The sequence below is a fragment of the Lepidochelys kempii genome, chromosome 1 (genome assembly GCF_965140265.1).
Source record: "Lepidochelys kempii isolate rLepKem1 chromosome 1, rLepKem1.hap2, whole genome shotgun sequence".
NCBI classification, from domain to species: Eukaryota; Metazoa; Chordata; order Testudines; family Cheloniidae; genus Lepidochelys; species Lepidochelys kempii.
The window spans coordinates 5,924,930-5,945,203 of record NC_133256.1 but is presented as its reverse complement, the minus strand read 5'-3'; the positions used below and the strand labels follow the sequence as shown (position 1 = coordinate 5,945,203).

The following is a 20,274-nucleotide window of genomic DNA, read 5'->3' as shown; positions in this document are numbered from 1 at the left end:
ATTGCTTCTGTTTTGAATGACTATGCAGCTGGCTAGATGAAAGGTCCCATCAGTGGGTAGTTCTTTGGAACAGCCTCGTGATCCTTTGATGGATTTGCTTGGTTTTCACCCCATACACTATTGGGTTGAGTACTGGGGGCACCAGCAAGTGGACGTTGGCCATTACGACATGGATGTTGGAACCATGTATCTTCCCAAACCTGTGCACCATGGACAGGCCAATGAACGGCACATAGAACAGGAAGACGGCACAGACGTGGGAGATGCAGGTGCCCAGTGCCTTGAGTCTGGCCTCCTGGCTCAGACTCAAGGCAGCCCTGAGAATGAAGATGTACGACAGGGAGATCAGCAGGGAGTCCAGCCCAATGACAGAGATAATAACAATCAAACCGTATATGATATTGACTTTTATATCGGCACAGGCCAGCTTCATCACGTCCTGGTGTAAGCAGTAGGAATGGGAGAGGACTCTGGAGCCGCAGAAGGGCAGCCTTTTAATAAAAATGGGCAAGGGGGCCATCACGGTAGCTCCTCTGATTACTGCTGCCAGCCCTATCTTGGCTATGCTGGGGCTGGTGAGGATGGCGGCGTGCCTCAGGGGACAGCATATGGCCACGTAGCGATCAAAAGCCATGGCCAGCAAGACCGTGGACTCCATGCCTGACAGAGAGTGGATGCAGAACATCTGGAGCAGGCAGGCATCAAACCCAATGGTGGTGGAGTTGAACCAGAGGAGGTCCATCATCCTCGGCATGGTGGATGTGGAGATCAGTATATCAATGGCTGCAAGCATGCAGAGGAAAAGGTACATGGGCTCATGGAGGCTTTGCTCGGCTTTGATGATATAAATAATGGTGCCATTCCCGAGCACGGTGAAGAGGTACAATGAGAACAGAAGAAAGGCCAGCCAGAAATGAGCTGCCTCCAGCCCTGGGATTCCAATCAAGGTGAAGGGGGAAGCGCTGAAGCTGATGTTGTTGGAAGCTGACATGGGTGGGGCGTGTTGCTATTGTCCAGCTGCCTTTACAGAAGCCTGGAATCAAAACAATTATCATTATCAGTATCACAGCAAGCCCCATTCTGATCTCACTACCGTGGCCTCGCTCTATGAATGTTAGTAGATTTACACTGGTTTGAGTGTGATCAGAATCAGTCCCTCAGTGTCTCCCAGGGCTGCATGGTCTGTAAATATTTCCCAGTACAGTGCACCAGTCCTGGCAGCTGTCGGCACTCATACGGGAAGGTCAGGTCATAGGGTTATAGCTCGCAAGAACTCGTTGGGGGATAGAGGACACATTCCTTTTTGGCTTGTGCACTTCCACAAAAATTATCGGCATTATTACAGAAGGGAAATCTGAGACCTGGAAGGGTCAAGGTGAATGTTTTCCATTGTCCAGTGATGTGGGGCTCATCAGACTTTGCACACCCACATTCATAGATATTGGGACCAGAAAGGTCCATTGCAATCATCTGTACTGAGCTTCTGCAAAATATAGGCCAGGGAATTTCACTCATCGAATTCTGGTCTTGTGGCTGAATGAGAGCGTATCTTTTGAACTAGGGATGCAGTATCGCTCGGCCCCATACAACAAGTATGACTCATACTCCCCAAAATCATGAGATTGGTTTTAAAATAATGAGATTTAAAAATACACTAATGTGGGGTTCGTTTTCATGTGCCTTTGGTTTCTCAGTCTTTGGGATGCACCTGATTCAGGGTTTCTAGCTTTTCTGCAACTCACTTTTAAAAAAAAACTTCCTTAGGAAAACTGAAAACTGGGATTCCCGCACAGTGTCTTGATCCCAGAAGTTGGGGCTTTAAGAAAGACAGGAAATAGTGCGAGACTCCCAATAAAATCCCAGGAGTTGGTGCTGCTGTCCCCCTATCTTAAGCGGAGCACCCACAAACGAAGGCACTGAGGGTTAGTTAGTGGACATTTCTGGCCACAGCCCGTCAGTGACGGAGATACTTGTTAGAGGGCTTTCCCTTCACCCCCTTCCCTGGTTCTTGTCATGCAAACAGAAAGCAGAAGATCAGAAGTCCAAAGTGCAGACAATGTGATGTTTATTGGGGTTAGTTCCAAGCAAACATGTCCAGAGCTCTAGATACTGGCAGAGTCTGTTCCCCAGTGTTCTGTTCCCGTCTCTGACACCGCAGAGCCTTTACCCCGTGTCCCCCTTCCCAGCTCTGACACCACAGAGCCTTGCCTGTGTCCCTGTTCTCCATTCCCATTTCCCCATTCCCTATTCCGATTCCCATTCACACCTCCTCCTTCTTAGCAGGCCCAATGCATGTCCATAGTTCTGCCCCTTACAACTTAGGGTCATGTTCCATTTTGGATCTGTGGTCTTCATCCTGCCCCTTTTGTACCCCACGGGAGGGGTAAGGAATGAGGTTATGCTGCGGTCAGGGACAGGCATTTCTTTGGGTTTTTAGTGTTTTATACCTTCCCCCTACAAGCCCCTTTGCCCCTCCCGACTGATTGCTTGACTGTGCCTTGAGGCAGGGTTGAGGCAATCTTAAAGTGTGCTCTGAGGTGACACTTTAACTGCTCTTATCTGTTCCCATTGTGCTAACAAATCTGGCTAGGCAGAAGCAACATCACAGTGTCTGTTCTTTCTTTACACATTTTAGTATAAGAGTATCAAAAAGTCAAACCCGAAATTCTATCCGATGCTAACAAACAGACCTATCTACTAACAACACCGTTTCCCTTCTGCACTGGGCTACAGAGCCCCCGGTTGTAAGGAACAGGGTTACGCTACAGACAGCCGGACATAACAGTGCCGGCTTCGCAGATTCACTGACTCCTGTGGCACAGCTCAGAGAGTCTCTTCCCCTTGTTCAGGCATGAAACATGCACACACCGGCTAAGCAAGGGCCTGCACATTCTTAACAGAAAGGGGCGTGACCCAAGCCTAGCTCCAAATGCCTGCTGCTAGCTCTCTATTGGACCCAAACAACCCCCTCCCCCAGATCCAGCTACCCCCAAATCTGGTGATGATGGAAATTTGGACGCAGGGTGTGAGGTCTATCTCCAGCCCTAGAGCAGGTCTCAGTGCTCATGGAGGGGGTGAGGGTCAGGATCAGAGTGAGGGACAGCCCAGCAGGGCTCTATTCAGCCAGACAACACTCTCCAGACCCTTCACTCTCTGAAAGCACGTCCTGATTCCCCCTCTTACTGCCAAGCTGCAGGAGGGGCCCGGACTCCCTCATCAAAGGGGGCTGTGCTGATGACAGGCCTCATCACCAAGGGGTGTTGGGAAGAGTTCAGGTTCTCCACCCAGTGCCCCAAATCACCCATATGGGGCACACCGAGATGAAATCTCCTTCTGGCCCCAATTATCGTAGCATCCGAGCGCCTGTCAATCTGTGACATATTTATCAGTACAACACCCCGTGCGGCAGGGCAGAGCTACGAACACCACTGGGCAGATCCCAAGGCCAGAAGGCACCATTGTGATCACCGAGTCTGACCCCTGCCTAGCACAGGCCAGAGACCTGCCCCACAATAACTCCTAGAGCAGAGCTGTTAAAACAACCTCCTGCCTTGATGTAACAATTGTCAGTGATGGAGAATCTACCACAGCCCTTGGTAAATTGTTCCAATCGTTAATTACCCTCATTGTTGAAAAAAATTACACCTTAGTTCCAGTCTGAATGTGTCCAGCTTCAGCTTCCAGCCATTGGATCCTGTTATAACTGTCTCTGATAGACTGAAGAACCCATGGTTAAATGTTTGATCCTCATGCAGGTACTTACAGACTGTGATCAAGTCACCCCTGTCACCTTTTCTTCGTTAAACTAGATAGATTGACCTCCTTCAGGCTATTACTCTAAGGCAGGTTTTTTTAATCCTTTAGTCATTCTCTGGGCTCTTCTCTGACCCTTCTCCAATTTATCAATGTCCTTCTTGAACTGTAGACACCAGAACTGGACACAGGATCCCAGCAGTGGTCACACCAGAGCTAAACGCAGAGGTAAAATAACCTCCCTGCCCCTACTCGAGATTCTCCTGGTTGTACATTCCGGGTTGCTCTAGCTTTTTGGTCTGTAGCACTGCATTGGGAGCTCATGTTCAGCTGATTATGACCCCCAAGTCTTTTTCAGAGTCACTGCTTCCCAAGATTGGGTCCCCCATCCGGTAAGGATGGCCTGTGTCCCTTCTTCCAAGGTGTAAACCTCTACATTGAGCCGTATTAAAACACATATTGCTGAGGCACAGAGGGACTAAGTGAGTTGCCCAAGGTCACAGAAGAAATCTGTGGAAGAGCCTGGAACTGAAGCCAGTTCTTGTGAGTCCCAGGCCAGCACTTTAAGGCCAGAACCACCCTTCCTTTGGGGCTAGTGGAGGGGGAGGGGGCAGCTGGCAGCTCAGCATGCTGAGATTAGCAGAAACTCAGGGAATTAAACTCCTGTGACATCACTAAACAGGAGCCCAAGAACAATTCCTTTTCCGGATGATAATGCTGAGTCATGCTTTCTCCTGAATCTATTGAGGGACAGATCCATCGGCCAGGGCCCAGAGAAGGGTCATAGTGCACAAGCAACTCCACATGAGCGCCCAGTGTGATGCAAAATGGGCAAAATATGACCCACAGGGACATAGGCCTGGAACGGACCTCCTGGGTCAATGAGTCCAGTCCCCTGCTATGTCAGGTGACCCTGGTATACAATCCGGTGCATAAACGTGTCAAGCTCCATCTTAAAACAAGCTGGGTTGTTTGTTCCCCTCTGCTCCTGTTGGGCGGCTGTTCCAGAACCTCCCTCCTCAGATGGTCAGAAACCTCCTTCTCCTCTCCAGCCTCAGTTTACTCATGGCCAGTTTCTCCCCGTTTGTTCTTTTGACAACACTGTCCTTTAGCTTCAGGAGCTCGTCTCCCTCCCTGGTTTTTACCCCCCACCACTGGTGTATTTATAGAGCAATCTGATCCCTGCTCAGCCTGCCTTGTGTTAGGCTAAACCAGCCAAGTTCTTTAGTCTCCTTGTAAGACAGGCCCTCTATTGCTCTGACCATCCTAGGAGCCCTTCTCTGCACCTTTCCAATCTGTATTTTTCTTTCTGGAATATAAATGACCAGAATTTTATACAGTTTGCCAGAGGAAGTCTCACCAGTGCCTGGTATAAGGATATGAATACTTCCCTATCTCTCCTGACACATTCTAGGATCTCATGGGCCTTGTTCCCAGCTGCATCACATCATGGCTTACAATCATCCTGGTCTTTCTCCTCCTCGGTTGTTTCTAACTTACCATTGGCTGTATAAACAGGCAAGCAGTGAGTAAAAGCAGGTGGTGACCTTACTTCTGTGTATGGCAGTGGGGAGACCAGGGCCGGCATACTGTGTCCAGACCCCGAGCCTAGATTGAAAAATTGGAGTGGGTGCAGAAAAGAGCCACAAAAATGACTGAAGGGCTGGAGCAAATGCCGGACAGTGGAGGCTTCAAGGGCTGAGTCTGCTTAGCTTACTAAAAGTAAGGTGGAGAGCTGACTTGATAACCATGTACAAGCACCTTCACAGGGACAAAATACCAGCTACTAAGGGAATCTTTTATCAAGCATGGAAAGTTATAATAAGAGCCAATAGCTTGAAACTGAAACCAGACAAACTAAATTTTTGACATCAAGGGTGTTTAACCACTGGAACAAACTCCGCAGGGAGGTGATGAATTCTCCTGCTATCTCCAAACCAAGACTGGATGCCTTCCTGGAAGATACGCTTTAGAGGAACACAAGGGATGCGTTAGTCAAACACAAGTCATTGGGTTCAAGACAGGGGTAAATGGGTGAAATTCTGCAGCCTGTGATATAGAGGAGGTCAGACTAGATCAGTGGTTTTCAAAATTTTTCCTGGTGACCCAGTTGAAGAAAATTGTTGATGCCCGTGACCCACCGGAGCTGGGAATGAGGGGTTTGGGGTGAGGGAGCGGGTCAGGGCTCTGGGCTGGGGGTGCAGGCTCTGAGGTAGGGCTGGAGATGAGGGGCTTGGGGTGCAGGAGGGGGTTCTGGGTTGGCGGGGGGCTCAGGATTGGGGCAGGGGATTAGGGTGCAGGGTTGGGGCGCAGACTTACCTTGGGCGGCTTCCGGTCAGCGGTGCAGCGGCGGTGCTAAGGCAAGCTGCCTGCCTCTCCTAGCACTGCAGATCGCGCTGCGCCCCGGAAGCAGCCAGCAGCAGGTCCGGCTCCTACGTGGAGGTGCGCAAGCGGCTCCGTGCGGCTCTTGCCCTCAGGCACCCCCCGGTGGGAGTGCAGAGCCGCTGCTCCTGGTGGGGGGCAGTGCGAGGAACCCCGTGCCCCCCCCCAGGATCCAGACCTGCTGCTGGCCACTTCTGGGGTGCAGCTTGGTGTTGGAACAGGTAGGGACTAGCCTGACTTATCCGGGCAGCACTGCCAACCGGACTTTTAACGGCCCGGTGGGCGGTGCTGACCAGAGCTGCCGTAAAGCAGTGCCTTCCATTCCACCACCCAGTACTGGGTTGCAACTCACAGTTTGAAAACCACTGGACTAGATGACCTAATGGTCTCTTCTGGGCTTGAACGAATCTATGGATCATTGGCTTGAGTGGATCGTTATCTTGGATGCAACTTGAAGAAGTAGCTCCTCTGATTGTTTATGTGCACTCAACAAGAATATAGGTTGGCCAAGCACAAATTGTTAAATGGCAAAATAAATAAATGGATGACTAGTCCTTACATACGCCTACCAATACTAAAAGCTACTCACCACATCTCAGTTCCCTCAAAAAAACAGCCTCTGAGTATCTTCTTCTGGCGCTTTGAGAAGTCTCCTGTGGTCATCCCTTTAAACCCTGCCTACGCTAAGAGCTCAATTCTGCCAGCAGCTGACAAACCCCAACTCCTGCTGAAGTCAAGGGGAGCTAAGGGTGTTCAGCATCATCCGAGGGCACTCATCATCTTGTGGGAGATGGGTTGTTTTATAAACTCAACATGAGTAGAGGTGGTAGAATACGGCTCTCAAAACAACCAAGCTCAGTTTAAGGACATTTCAGCCAGCATCGTCCAAACTCACCAGGGTCCGCCAGTAACGGACGCCGAGAATTCTTATTGCTTCATCAGACAGGAAAGCTCAGTGCTGCACGCGGTCTGGGTTTGCCATCTGTCAGGCTTACTGAGTTGGGTTATTTATCAGCCTTCTGAACCGCCCACCAGGACACGGCTCAGTCAGCTGGGAATTTCATTCTGATACAGTACATTTTGCAGATAAACATGCTTTGCCTTTTGTAACAATTCTGGTCCTGGCAGGACACAACTGAAAGTGCTAATTCAGGACAAATTGCTTGAAACAGGGCAGTTACAGCCCAAGGCTGGGGTTTTTCCACCTCTAAGGCAAACCAAACCAGCCAGACAGAGAGGACTTTGGTTTTACTATCTGGCTAACCACAAGTCACACAAGCAATTCCCTTAGACACTCCAGTTTCCCAGTATCACCACCAGGGCCACTCGTTATGGGGACGAATGGTTATGAAAACCAACACCCCAGTAAAAGAAAAAAGGTTCTCTCGATTCCAAAGGACCAAGCCCCAGACCCAGGTCAATACACAAATCAGACCTTACCCACAAATCATGCTGTTGCCAACCCTTTAGAATCTAAATTATAAAGGTTTATTCATAAAAGGAAAAAGATATCGATGAGAGCTAGAATTGGTTCAATGGAATCAATGACATACAGTAATGGCCAAGTTCTTGGTTCAGGCTTGTAGCAGTGATGGAATAAACTGCAGGTTCAAATCCAGTCTCTGGAGAACATCCACAGCTGGGATGGGTCTTTCAGTCCTTGGTTCAAAGCTTCAGTGTAGCAAAGTCCCTCCAGAGGTAAGAAGCAGGATTGAAGACAAGATGGAGGAGCTGCCGCAGCTTTTTATATTCTCTGGCCATGTGGTCTTTCTTTCTTTGTCCCAAAGACAAGCTGCCCGTCCCATGGCCTGGAAAAACCTCAGAGTTACAGTGGCGTAGTTGTGCTAGGATCCACAGAAGCAGGTCAATTAAGCTTTGGGTCAGAACCCAACACTATCCAAATTTGAATTTTGGTATTGAGAGTTTGGATGGTTAAAGAGCAGTTGCAATGGGTGAGCAAAGAGCATATGAGGGCCTTGACAAAAAAGCCCTAAAAGATTTGTGTTCAGAAAAGACAATAAGCTTTAGAAAGAAAGCTACAAATCAAGAACTGAGAGATCTGTTGGTGGCCAGTGATCAGGAGGCAGGACCACAGCCCTTAGCTGATGCTACAGAGACTGCAGAAGCAATGGAATGCAAAAGGCAGTGAAGAAAAGGAGGACTTGTGGCACCTTAGAGACTAACCAATTTATTTGAGCATGAGCTTTCGTGAGCTACAGCTCACTTCATCGGATGCATGCCGTGGAAACTGCAGCAGACTTTATATACACACAGAGAATATGAAACAATACCCCCTCCCACCCCACTGTCCTGCTGGTAATAGCTTATCTAAAGTGAGCATCAGGTTGGGCCATTTCCAGCACAAATCCAGGTTTTCTCACCCTCCACCCCCCCACACAAATTCACTCTCCTGCTGGTGATAGCCCATCCAAAGTGACAACTCTTTACACAATGTGCATGACAATCAAGTTGGGCCATTTCCTGCACAAATCCAGGTTCTCTCACCCCCTCACCCCCCTCCCAAAAACCACACACACAAACTCACTATCCTGCTGGTAATAGCTCATCCAAAGTGACCACTCTCCCTACAATGTGCATGATAATCAAGGTGGGCCATTTCCAGCACAAATCCAGGTTCTCTCACACCCCCCCCCAACCCCATACACACACAAACTCACTCTCCTGCTGGTAATAGCTCATCCAAACTCTGAAACCTGTCAAAAGGCAGTGAGTAAACTGCAACTTGTGCATGAACAAAAACTGGCGGACATTCGAATGAGAGAGAAGCAAGCCTTGGCCCAGCTGGAGAAAGAAGCCAAAGAAAGGAACGCTGAATTTGAAAGAGAAGCTGCTGAGAGAGAAAAAGAAGCTGATCTTATCTTTGAAAACTCGTGGCGAACCGGGGAAGTCCCGGATGACTGGAAAAAGGCTAATGTAGTGCCAATCTTTAAAAAAGGGAAGAAGGAAGATCCTGGGAACTACAGGCCAGTCAGCCTCACCTCAGTCCCTGGAAAAATCATGGAGCAGGTCCTCAAAGAATCAATCCTGAAGCACTTGCATGAGAGGAAAGTGATCAGGAACAGCCAGCATGGATTCACCAAGGGAAGGTCATGCCTGACTAATCTAATCGCCTTTTATGATGAGATTACTGGTTCTGTGGATGAAGGGAAAGCAGTGGATGTATTGTTTCTTGACTTTAGCAAAGCTTTTGACACGGTCTCCCATAGTATTCTTGTCAGCAAGTTAAGGAAGTATGGGCTGGATGAATGCACTATAAGGTGGGTAGAAAGCTGGCTAAATTGTCGGGCTCAACGGGTAGTGATCAATGGCTCCATGTCTAGTTGGCAGCCGGTATCAAGTGGAGTGCCCCAAGGGTCGGTCCTGGGGCCGGTTTTATTCAATATCTTCATAAATGATCTGGAGGATGGTGTGGATTGCACTCTCAGCAAATTTGCGGATGATACTAAACTGGGAGGAGTGGTAGATACGCTGGAGGGGAGGGATAGGATACAGAAGGACCTAGACCAATTGGAAGATTGGGCCAAAAGGAATCTGATGAGGTTCAATAAGGATAAGTGCAGGGTCCTGCACTTAGGACGGAAGAACCCAATGCACAGCTACAGACTAGGGACCGAATGGCTAGGCAGCAGTTCTGCGGAAAAGGACCTAGGGGTGACAGTGGACGAGAAGCTGGATATGAGTCAGCAGTGTGCCCTTGTTGCCAAGAAGGCCAATGGCATTTTGGGATGTATAAGTAGGGGCATAGCGAACAGATCGAGGGACGTGATCGTTCCCCTCTATTCGACATTGGTGAGGCCTCATCTGGAGTACTGTGTCCAGTTTTGGGCCCCACACTTCAAGAAGGATGTGGATAAATTGGAGAGAGTCCAGCGAAGGGCAACAAAAATGATTAGGGGACTGGAACACATGAGTTATGAGGAGAGGCTGAGGGAGCTGGGATTGTTTAGCCTGCAAAAGAGAAGAATGAGGGGGGATTTGATAGCTGCTTTCAACTACCTGAAAGGGGGTTCCAAAGAGGATGGCTCTAGACTGTTCTCAATGGTAGCAGATGACAGAACGAGGAGTAATGGTCTCAAGTTGCAGTGGGGGAGGTTTAGATTGGATATTAGGAAAAACTTTTTCACTAAGAGGGTGGTGAAACACTGGAATGCGTTACCTAGGGAGGTGGTAGAATCTCCTTCCTTAGAGGTTTTTAAGGTCAGGCTTGACAAAGCCCTGGCTGGGATGATTTAACTGGGAATTGGTCCTGCTTTGAGCAGGGGGTTGGACTAGATGACCTTCTGGGGTTCCTTCCAACCCTGATATTCTATGATTCTATGATTCTATGATGAAAGGAAGAAGAAAGCTCACCAGATGCAACAGGAGACAGTCAGACTTCAGCTCCAAGTCAAAAAAAGCAATGGAAGAACAGCAGAAATTGTATCCTCTTGAAAGTCCAGTATATAACAATGTTGATCTGTTGTATGACTCTGAGCAGTTGTCTGGGTGTAACCAAATGTACCCCAACACTGCCACCTTTTATGTAATGCTGTTACTGTGAGTTCAGTAGAGGGTGGCCCCATACATAGTGCCAATGCTCTGTATGGGAGTGGTAATGAAAAATTCATAGAGAGCGTAAAAGTCAATGGAAAAAATGGAAAAAGCTGTTTAGGGCAAATTATGGCTTCTAACATCACTCTTGTTACAAGAAAAGGAGGACTTGTGGCACCTTAGAGACTAACCAATTTATCTGAGCATAAGCTTGCGTGAGCTACAGCTCACTTCATCGGATGCATCTGATCTATGCATCCGATGAAGTGAGCTGTAGCTCACGAAAGCTTATGCTCAAATAAATTGGTTAGTCTCTAAGGTGCCACAAGTACTCCTTTTCTTTTTGCAAATACAGACTAACACGGCTGTTACTCTGACTCTTGTTAAAGCAGATCTTGTCAAAGAAGAAGATTACTTAGCAAATCAGAGTGTGAATGTTGTAGTCCTCTATGAGTTTACTGTAAGCGTGCCTTTAGCCCGAATCCCCCTTGAATGGAATGGTACTAAGCATGAAGCTAGAGTTGGTATAAGGAAGTTATTGCCTAAGGATCTTTTGATTGGGGAAAATATTAAAGTTTTTTTCAGTCCAGGTAACCAGTCACAGGAAAGGGATGATCTTAAACCTGTGTCCATTATGGCCAATGATTTGCCCGGGGAATGTTTGTCTAAGGAAAAGAGCTGTTTGTCTGTGCAGGAAGCTTCTGAATGTCTGTCTAATGTGACAGAAGTGAATCTGGAGTTTGATAAAGAACAGAAAGAACTCATTGGTCAGGAAAATGTTTCTCAGGAGCAGATGAAAGTGGATGGTCAGGTTAAAGCCTGAACTGAGGAAGGAAAGGGTCAATTTTTGATGGGTGATGGATTGTTGGCTAGTACAGCTTGTAAAAGTGAACCTGGAAAAGGTAACTGTGATTTGCTGGAAGTAGCTCAGGGTACTGAGAAGAGCAGCAGTTTGTCAGTTGGGAGTGGCAAGGTGCTTGGTAAGGAAAGTTTGGATGAGCCTAGGCAGCAGTGTGAGCTGATGGCTTTGTCTAGTCAGCAGTTTGGGAAGGCGAGGATAGTGGAAGATAAGAGTCCCTATACCTTACCTGTTACCTGTGTGGAGGATTGTGACAGTGAAGGAAATGTGCCTGTGTCTGTCAGGGGTATTGGCTTGTCTATGGAGGGAGCTACCCTGATCTCCAAGCAGTTGTCTGTGACCAGCCTTGTGTGCTGGGACAAGGGGAAAGAGATCCCAAGCTGTGTGTCTGCTAAAGGAGAATGTATGTCCGGCTCTTCTTTGTCTATGGAGCAGACAGAAGGTGCCTTTCAGCCTGTGATGGCTGAGAATAGTGCGGTTGTCTCAGAGTCTGGATTCAGCTAAAGCCCAGGAAAGGAATGGTCCTAAGTTTGTGTCTGCTCGGGAGAATGGCACTCTAACTAGGTCGCATCCAGTTAGTGTCCTAGCAAAATCCCAGATACCAGACAATTCTGGCGCTTGTATTTTGCCTGTTGCTAATGTGTGGCTGGGAAAGGGTGTAGTAACTCTGTCTAATCAGGGTGATACCCTCGCCAGGGCACAAGGAGAGCAGAAAGGTGATGTGATTGATTTAATTGGGGATTGGTCCTGCTTTGAGCAGGGGGTTGGACTAGATGACCTCCTGAGGTCCCTTCCAACCCTGATATTCTATGATTCTATGATTGTGTTACCTACTGATGGTGTGGAAACTTGTAGCAAGAAGGAAAAGATTCCTGAGCTTGTGTGTGGCAAAGGGAAGGAGAAGGCTTCTAACCTTTTATCTAGGAAGTCTATAAGTTTCCCTGAAAGGGGATTGTGTTGGAATCCACCTGATGGGCCAGAGGTGATTCTGGATGTACGTGAGACCCAGAAAGAGTCTGTTGTTGCTCAGGGAAGTGTTCCTGTAGAGCAAGCCCTAGGTGAAGAGGGTAAAGGCAGAATTTCTGTGAGGGGTGAATTGCTGCTTAAAGAAATTCCTGGGGAAAGGACTCCTCATGGTAGTCTTTGCAAGCAGTTTGCTGTAGCTGGAGGGTGTGAAAGTGATTTAATCAAGGAAGTTTCAGTTCCTAACAGCCAGAGATTTTCTGTTGTGAATGGATCCACTAACTTTCTTTTTGAAAGACCCAGTGTGGAGAGCTTTGAGAAGGTCTCAGATGGAGTGAAAGCTGTTAAGAAAGTTGAACAGTCCTATAACCAAGTGGCTGTGTTTGGCCAGCTTGTTGGGAAGACAAGGTTGTTGAGAGAGGAATGTCTTCATGCTGATTCTGTGAGTGAACAGTCTGAGGCTCAGGTTCAGAGGGAAGACTGGGTAGCTGAGTCTGCAGAGCAGAACAGCTGGGCAGTTAATCTCTCGAGAATGCAGGGGATGGCAGGTATACTCTCATCTCTAGATACTTTCTTGTGCTCTCAGTGAGCTTAACATCATCTAATTCCATGTGGAAGCAGAGGTTGGTAAGGGAAGAGCAACAGAACTTGGAGTCTGGCTTGTTAGTGAAAATGGATGGTATCTCTTTAAGACAGAGTCCAGCCTTGGAATTGGTAGCAGTTAAGGATCTGAAAACTGGTGAACTGGCTCCTGTCTGTGGTAATGCAAATTACTTGGCTGGCAGGGAGAAGAAGGACTTGCTAATAGCTGTTAGCACAGAGAGCAAACCCAATCAGCCAGTGAATTCTGTTAAGCAGGAGAAATCAGGGTTTGATCCTTCAGGACACTGGAGGAAAAAGAGAACTTAATTTTGCAAAGGGAAGCTGCAGGGTGACCCTAAAAGTCCCAAATCCCAATGGTATTGAGCCAGAGATGTGGCATAACAAACATGATTGTAGATGGACACTTGCAATGGATTTGTTGTTGTCGAGGACTTGAATCCCCAGACGGCACAGTTCGTTGTCTGGCCGGAGAGAGACAGGCAACACCAGCAAGGTCCAAACACAAAGCTCTTTATTGAAGAGTGCACACAACAAGAGAGAGAAGCCCGTCTCCAAAGAGAACCAGCCAGCCTCTTAAGTAAAACTCATAGGTTTTTATAGACAGTCCCATCGCGTCACAGATTTATTCATAAAGCAGCCCCCCCCCCCCATATTAGTTAAAATCCTCTTTCTCTGGATATTAGGAAAAACTTTTTCACTAGGAGGGTGGTGAAACACTGGAATGCGTTACCTAAGGAGGTGGTGGAATCTCCTTCTGTCAAGGTTCCTCCCCCACTCTGAACTCTAGGGTACAGGTGTGGGGACCTGCATGAAAACCTCCTAAGCTTATCTTTACCAGCTTAGGTCAAAACTTCCCCAAGGTACAAAATATTCCACCCTTTGTCCTTGGATTGGCCGCTATCATCACCAAACAAATACTGGTTACTGGGGAAGAGCTGTTTGGAAACGTCTTTCCCCCCAAAATACTTCCCAAAACCTTGCACCCCACTTCCTGGACAAGGTTTGGTAAAAAGCCTCACCAATTTGCCTAGGTGACTACAGACCCAGACCCTTGGATCTTAAGAACAATGAACAATCCTCCCAACACTTGCACCCCCCCCTTTCCTGGGAAATGTTGGATAAAAAGCCTCACCAATTTGCATAGGTGACCACAGACCCAAACCCTTGGATCTGAGAACAATGAACAATCCTCCCAACACTTGTACCCCCCCCCTTTCCTGGGAAATGTTGGATAAAAAGCCTCACCAATTTGCATAGGTGACCACAGACCCAAACCCTTGGACCTGAGAACAATGAAAAAGCATTCAGTTTTCTTACAAGAAGACTTTTAATAGAAATAGGAGTAAATAGAAGTAAAGAAATCCCCTCTGTAAAATCAGGATGGTAGATACCTTATAGGGAAATTAGATTCAAAACATAGAGAATCCCTCTAGGCAAAACCTTAAGTTACAAAAAGGGTAGACAGAAACAGTTTTTCTATTCAGCACAATTCTTTTCTCAGTCATTTAAAGAAATCATAATCTAACACATACCTAGCTAGATTACTTACTAAAAGTTCTAAGACTCCATTCCTGGTCTATCCCCGAAAAAGCATCACCAGACAGACACAGACCCTTTGTTTCTCTCCCTCCTCCCAGCTTTTGAAAGTATCTTGTCTCCTCATTGGTCATTTTGGTCAGGTGCCAGCGAGGTTACTTTTAGCTTCTTAACCCTTTACAGGTGAGAGGATTTTTCCTCTGGCCAGGAGGGATTTTAAAGGGGTTTACCCTTCCCTTTATATTTATGACACCTTCCTTAGAAGTTTTTAAGGTCAGGCTTGACAAAGCCCTGGCTGGGATGATTTAATTGGGGATCGGTACTGCTTTGAGAAGGGGGTGGCACTAGATGACCTTCAGGGGTCCCTTCCAACCCTGATAGTCTATGATTCTATGATTCTATATGCATGCACATCTACCCCCCTTATTGTAGAGAACTTTTAGCAAATCGTAGTGCTTCACTAACTTTCTTATCGGTATGCGTGTCAACCAGGAGACGAGGAGATAAAACAGATATAACACAAGAGCAGGAAAACAGCACCTCTGTATCTCAAGGACAGTTCCCAGCATATCTGGTACAAAAATGCAGGAATGCAGGCCTCCCCTTTTTTCTCACTCTCTGTAACTTAAATAAATATTCCTTCATTCTACTTTCAGAGACTTTCCCAGCAGCCTCTCTTAGCCTGACTTTGGTTTGGTGGCATAACTGCCTCCTGTTTAGCTTTTCTAACCTAACAGTCCCCCCTTTGTCCCCAGAGTGCCATAGGGGAACTCTTGGGACATACTGGCCTCTGTGGGTAGTGACTGGGGACCAATCACTGGTTGGTAGGACACAGCTTGGTACCCATTCAACAGCCACATCTTAACATAACATACAAAATTATTAGGCCACAAACAATTACAACGGCACTGCGAAGCAAGTTATGTAACCAGGCACCTAAATCTGGAACCCAATTGAACAAATTGCTCCACCATGAGTTGACTCGCTCTCCTCCATGGTCTTTTGCAACTTGCATAAGGTGGTTTGCTCTTTCCCAGGTGGCGTTATAAACATCTGGAACATATACACAGCATTCTTGCCCAATTAACGCACGTGTTCCTCCCTGAGAGGCCAGCAAAATATCTAATGCCAAGCAGTTTTGGAGAACCATGTGCCTTAGGTTTTTTTGTTTGGTTGCCAAATCTACCAAGGCATCGGCAGTGGTATTTGCCATCATCTCCAACACTCCCTGAAGTCTCATGACTCCTTCCCCACTACGCCAGGTGGGACCGCCACAGGCAAAGACAAATCCTGCAAATCCTGCACAAGCACCCGTCCAATCATTTAGGGCACGCCAAGTAAGGGGGCGAGAGTCATTCGCATCTTCCTCAGCCCCTCTTACATTTCTGATTTCCCCTTTAGGGAGATGTGCGCAATATACTACAGGTGGTTCTAACCAAGCCAAGTAGCAGGATCCACTCCATGAAGGAGGGAGGGCCAGGTATGCCTTGTTACCACACACCCGGTATACTTCAAAAAGGATAGGCGTGACTTTGGACCAGGTATTATTAATACATTTGTACCATCCGGTCCAAGATGGGAGGAGGGAGAATTTAGCCACTGGGGCGTTAGAGGAACATAAACACATAGTATGAGTTGGCAGGTTATACCCCAGCGTGCAATTTATAACACAATAGTCAATCAGCATATGATCTTTATACAAAAAGTGTTCTTCCCCTTGCAGACTGCACTTGTTACCCGCAAATCTACACCACGCGGAGGTGCAAGAGGTTGCCCCATCCGGGAGAGAGAGATATTAGGACCTCTTTTACTCCCGAAATGAGTGCCGTTAAAGTAGGCTGTGCACTCAGTATTACCCAAAGCTATTTTCCCTTCTCTTAAGAGGCACAATTGACCAACTCGTTTCCAAACTACTAGATACCTGCTTTCAGAGATGCCGGTATCAGCCCAGGTAATATTTCAATTGCCTGAAGAATTCTTTCAGGACGGGGTCCAGGTCATATTCATTGCACTAAGGGGAATAGGAGCCCTGCGAAGACCTTTTTGGCTATCTGCTGGTATTAATGAGCACACCCAGCATGAAGTGTTTTGTAAGTCTGGCATATGAGATTTCATTTCATGGGCAAGACGTATAAATGTGTTAGAACTGTGTGATTCTATAGTCTCAACTCCCCAGAAAAGAACGATAACAAATACTAAACAGATTAAAGAACCCAGCTTAGAGAACGGGGCCATCTTTCTTTGAGAGGACACCACCAACTCAAGGTTTTTTTAGCTGCAGCCGGAGCTTCAGGTTGCCCAAAGGGGTAGCAGTCCATTTGTCTTGAGCACAGATGTTGTCTGCTTCTGATTCACCCGGGTCACGGTGGGGTGAATGTGCGTGGCTCCCTCGAAGTCTGACGCCGTCTGCTTCTGGGGAACCTTTTTCCAGGTCAGATTCCCTAGCGGTGCAATACAGGTTAGCTCTGTTAGTGGACAAGGGAGAGGTTACTAGCACTTCACCTTGTTTTTTCCCCTGCTGTCCAAAAGGAGGAAAGACAAAAACCCAGAAGGAGGGACAGGCTGATCAGTAGTCGAAGTGAAGTCATCTTGAGGTGGAGGGGTCTTTTTGCAGTAAGAAGTATGGGTCCAGGCAGTCAGTCCTTGGCACTTCACAGCGGCATTGGTAGTTAGCAGGACTTAATAAGGGCCTTTCCAGCATGGGGCCAGAGTAGTCCTTCGTTAATGGACCTTTATGTAGACCCAGTCACCTGGTTTTAACATATGGCAGGATTGCTCAGGATCCTTGGAGCAGGACTTCTTTCACCTGTAAATACAGAGACCTAACACATTTCATTAATGTTTGGCAGTGTTTTACAGATCTCACAGCTGCTTGGGCACATTCAAGCCCCCCTCTTTCTTGACTGTTAGCCAAATCCTAGCTGTGAGTAGTGTCCTTGGGCAGGCCAGCGTCTTATCTTTGGACCGAGCCTGCCAGCTACAGCGTTGAATTAGCTCGTCCTCCGTTCTTTTTCTTCTCTCCTTCTTGGCTTCTATTAACCTGCAAAGGAAACTTTCACTTTCTACTCACACACCTTTGTTCAAAAATGAACACATGTACATTGCCCATTATACAGCACTTTAGTCTTATTGTTCAATGTATGCCACATACACCCTTCTAGGAAAATGACTTTATTACGGAGCTTTGGAGCAACAAGCCAGGACAAGCACACCCACTTTTGAGGAGTCCACTTGGTACAACCTCTGGTGTCCAATAGCTTTCCTCCCTCCCCAGCCCTTTGGCTAGAAATTTGAGGTAGCCAGAAGGATCCCATGTATAATATGGGGAGTGGGTTAACCTTTCATGTCCTTGCTTCCAAAGACTGTTGGTGTGCGCATTTTAACAATTTTTTTTTAAATTAAAAATCTGGACAACTAAATTTCTTTTTCTTACTTAAGCAAATGTATTAAACTTTAGTATATCACATTTTCCTGATATTATCCAAACGCTTTGTATTTCAAGTTGAATAAAACAAGTATCTGCATTTTGATTTAACCCTTCTATTTAGTTTTAAACTAAACTGTCCTATGAAAAATTAAACACAGCAATTCTGGCCACAAGACAAACACCACAAGACAGGACATAGAACACAGAACAGAATTCCTATTGTGCCAGTAAATTCATGAGATGTTGAATTGCTTTTTACTTGGCATCAGTATTTTCTAATTTTCTGAAAGGCAAAAAGAACACAGATCTACCCCTTTTGGGCAGTCAGTCATTGCTTAAAATATTTTCTTTTTATACAAATACCCTTATTAATTGCAGGCAAAACAGAGGAATTACCCATATTTTCTTGTATTTGTTTCATAGGCAGCCCAGGTTTTAGTGGCTTCTACCTTATCAGTTAGGTAATTTACATTAAAACAAATGCTTTTTGGCTTGCTTTTGGATCCACAGCTTAAAGATTCTTACTTTAAAAAGGGCACAATAAACTTTACCGGACTTTTGATTGCCTTTTACTTTTAACTCCTGTTTTCACAACACACAACTCTAAAAAGGAAAACACCAACTATTGTAGCCCCTTAGAGTCTAATAGGATCTTAATTAAGTAGCATTATATATTTACATTCCTTTATACATTTGGGCAGTTAAGTTCCAATAAAACCCCTTATGTTCTTTTAGCTAATTTGTCTAAATTTTTCGTAGCCAAATGATTTCAATCACATAGTCTCTTTGCCTGGATTTATTTACAGATATTTCTTTGAAAAAAAGGCCCCTTTTTCCTTCAGAATGGCTGCAAAGAAACCAAAAAATCTTTTTCTTTAGCATAATTCCTTCCAGCAACTACAGAGTTAACTTCTCACTTTCTTTCCTTAAATCACTTGCTCATTTTCCAAAACGACTCCCCGATCAACTCGGATTTTACCATTCCAAGTATTATTCCAGGATTTAAGTTTCCCATTCCTGTAATTATTTACTTCTTTTTTTTCACTATGCCCTCCAAGTTTCCAACCTGTTTTCCAATCTCTCTATCTGTTGCCTGCCCGCTTGGGCCCGATCCTGTTTTTCTCTCTGAACTGTCCCTTCCATGAGCACCAGCCTTGTCCCACTACCAATTTCACGAGGAGGGTGGGCTTTTTAACTAGCCCCCAGCCCTCCTGGTCTCTTCTCTTAAATATTCTCACTTACAAGGGCTACCCGAGTCCTCCCCCCAGGGTGCTTGTCACCTGGACAGAACGCACGGCCAATTGGCGGCTTAACTATTCAATTTCCTCTTATGGCAGACACACTGTTGTTACGGCATATGCTGAGCACAAATGGTTGAGTTTTGACAAGTCTCTGAAGGACTGGTACTTGCTTCGCCAGTGCTTCCTTTTCTGCCTGGAAGTTCTGTCTTAAGGCTTGCAACTGGTCCTGGGCATAGGTCAGAAAGCTGGAGGAGGGGCAGAAGCAGGCATAGCACAGAGCGGGGCTGGAGACCCCTGAGATGAATAAGAAAAGGAGGAGGAAAGAGGATGTCCTTCTTTTGGCTTATAATCATACCATACAAACAAATAATCCATTTGTCCCGGTCTAAGATCGACCCAAATATCTCTTAAGGAATCCATCCTGTCTGCGGAAAAAGTTCCAAAGGCCGGCCATTCTTTAGTTGGGGACAAATGAGTGGTGAAAGCTGGCCATTGAACCTGACATAAATTATTCATTTTTGATTTAGTTAACCCAGGAGTTCCAGAGATTCCCTTCCAATCTCTGAGTATCAGAGACAACGGGGCGTCCCCCGGGCATTTGCTGCCAAATTGTCCCATCCTAGGTGGAAAGGGGACTCAAACCCACAATCCCCAACTCTTAGTATCAAGCGATCGCTTACCTCTCCAGGGACTCGAACCCTGAAGACCCTCTCCAGGGACTCAAACCCCGAAGACCTGGATCTGGAGCCAACTCAACGGGTAGGTGGATGTTGCTGGATTTCTATGGGCTCCTGCTGGTTTACAGAACATGCCTTATCGCCGACGCAGGGATCAGATCACTGGTAAGGCTCCTCGAAGCCGGAGGATGTGCGCTGCGTTGCTTTAGAGTCTGATCCCTCGCCGGAGAGTCAGACGGGTCCTGGCGGAGTCGCCAAATTGTCGAGGACTCGAACCCCAGA

General features: G+C 46.8%; 1 protein-coding gene across 2 annotated transcripts; it reads right to left on the bottom strand.

Annotated features, from left to right (window-relative positions):
• Positions 1-49: 49 nt before the first annotated feature.
• Positions 50-20,065, bottom strand: LOC140898215 (olfactory receptor 51E1-like). Of its 2 annotated transcripts, XM_073311859.1 has the most exons (3): positions 19,996-20,065; positions 14,661-17,453; positions 50-1,033 (listed from the first exon to the last, which is right to left on the bottom strand). In XM_073311859.1, exon 3 carries the CDS (start codon positions 989-991, stop codon positions 50-52), a length of 942 nt encoding a protein of 313 aa, XP_073167960.1. In that variant the 5' UTR covers positions 992-1,033; positions 14,661-17,453; positions 19,996-20,065. The 2 variants fall into 2 exon arrangements, with proteins under 2 accessions (XP_073167960.1, XP_073167877.1); XM_073311776.1 differs by lacking the exon at positions 19,996-20,065 and having other exon boundaries at positions 14,661-17,574.
• Between the last annotated feature and the right edge of the window lie 209 nt (positions 20,066-20,274).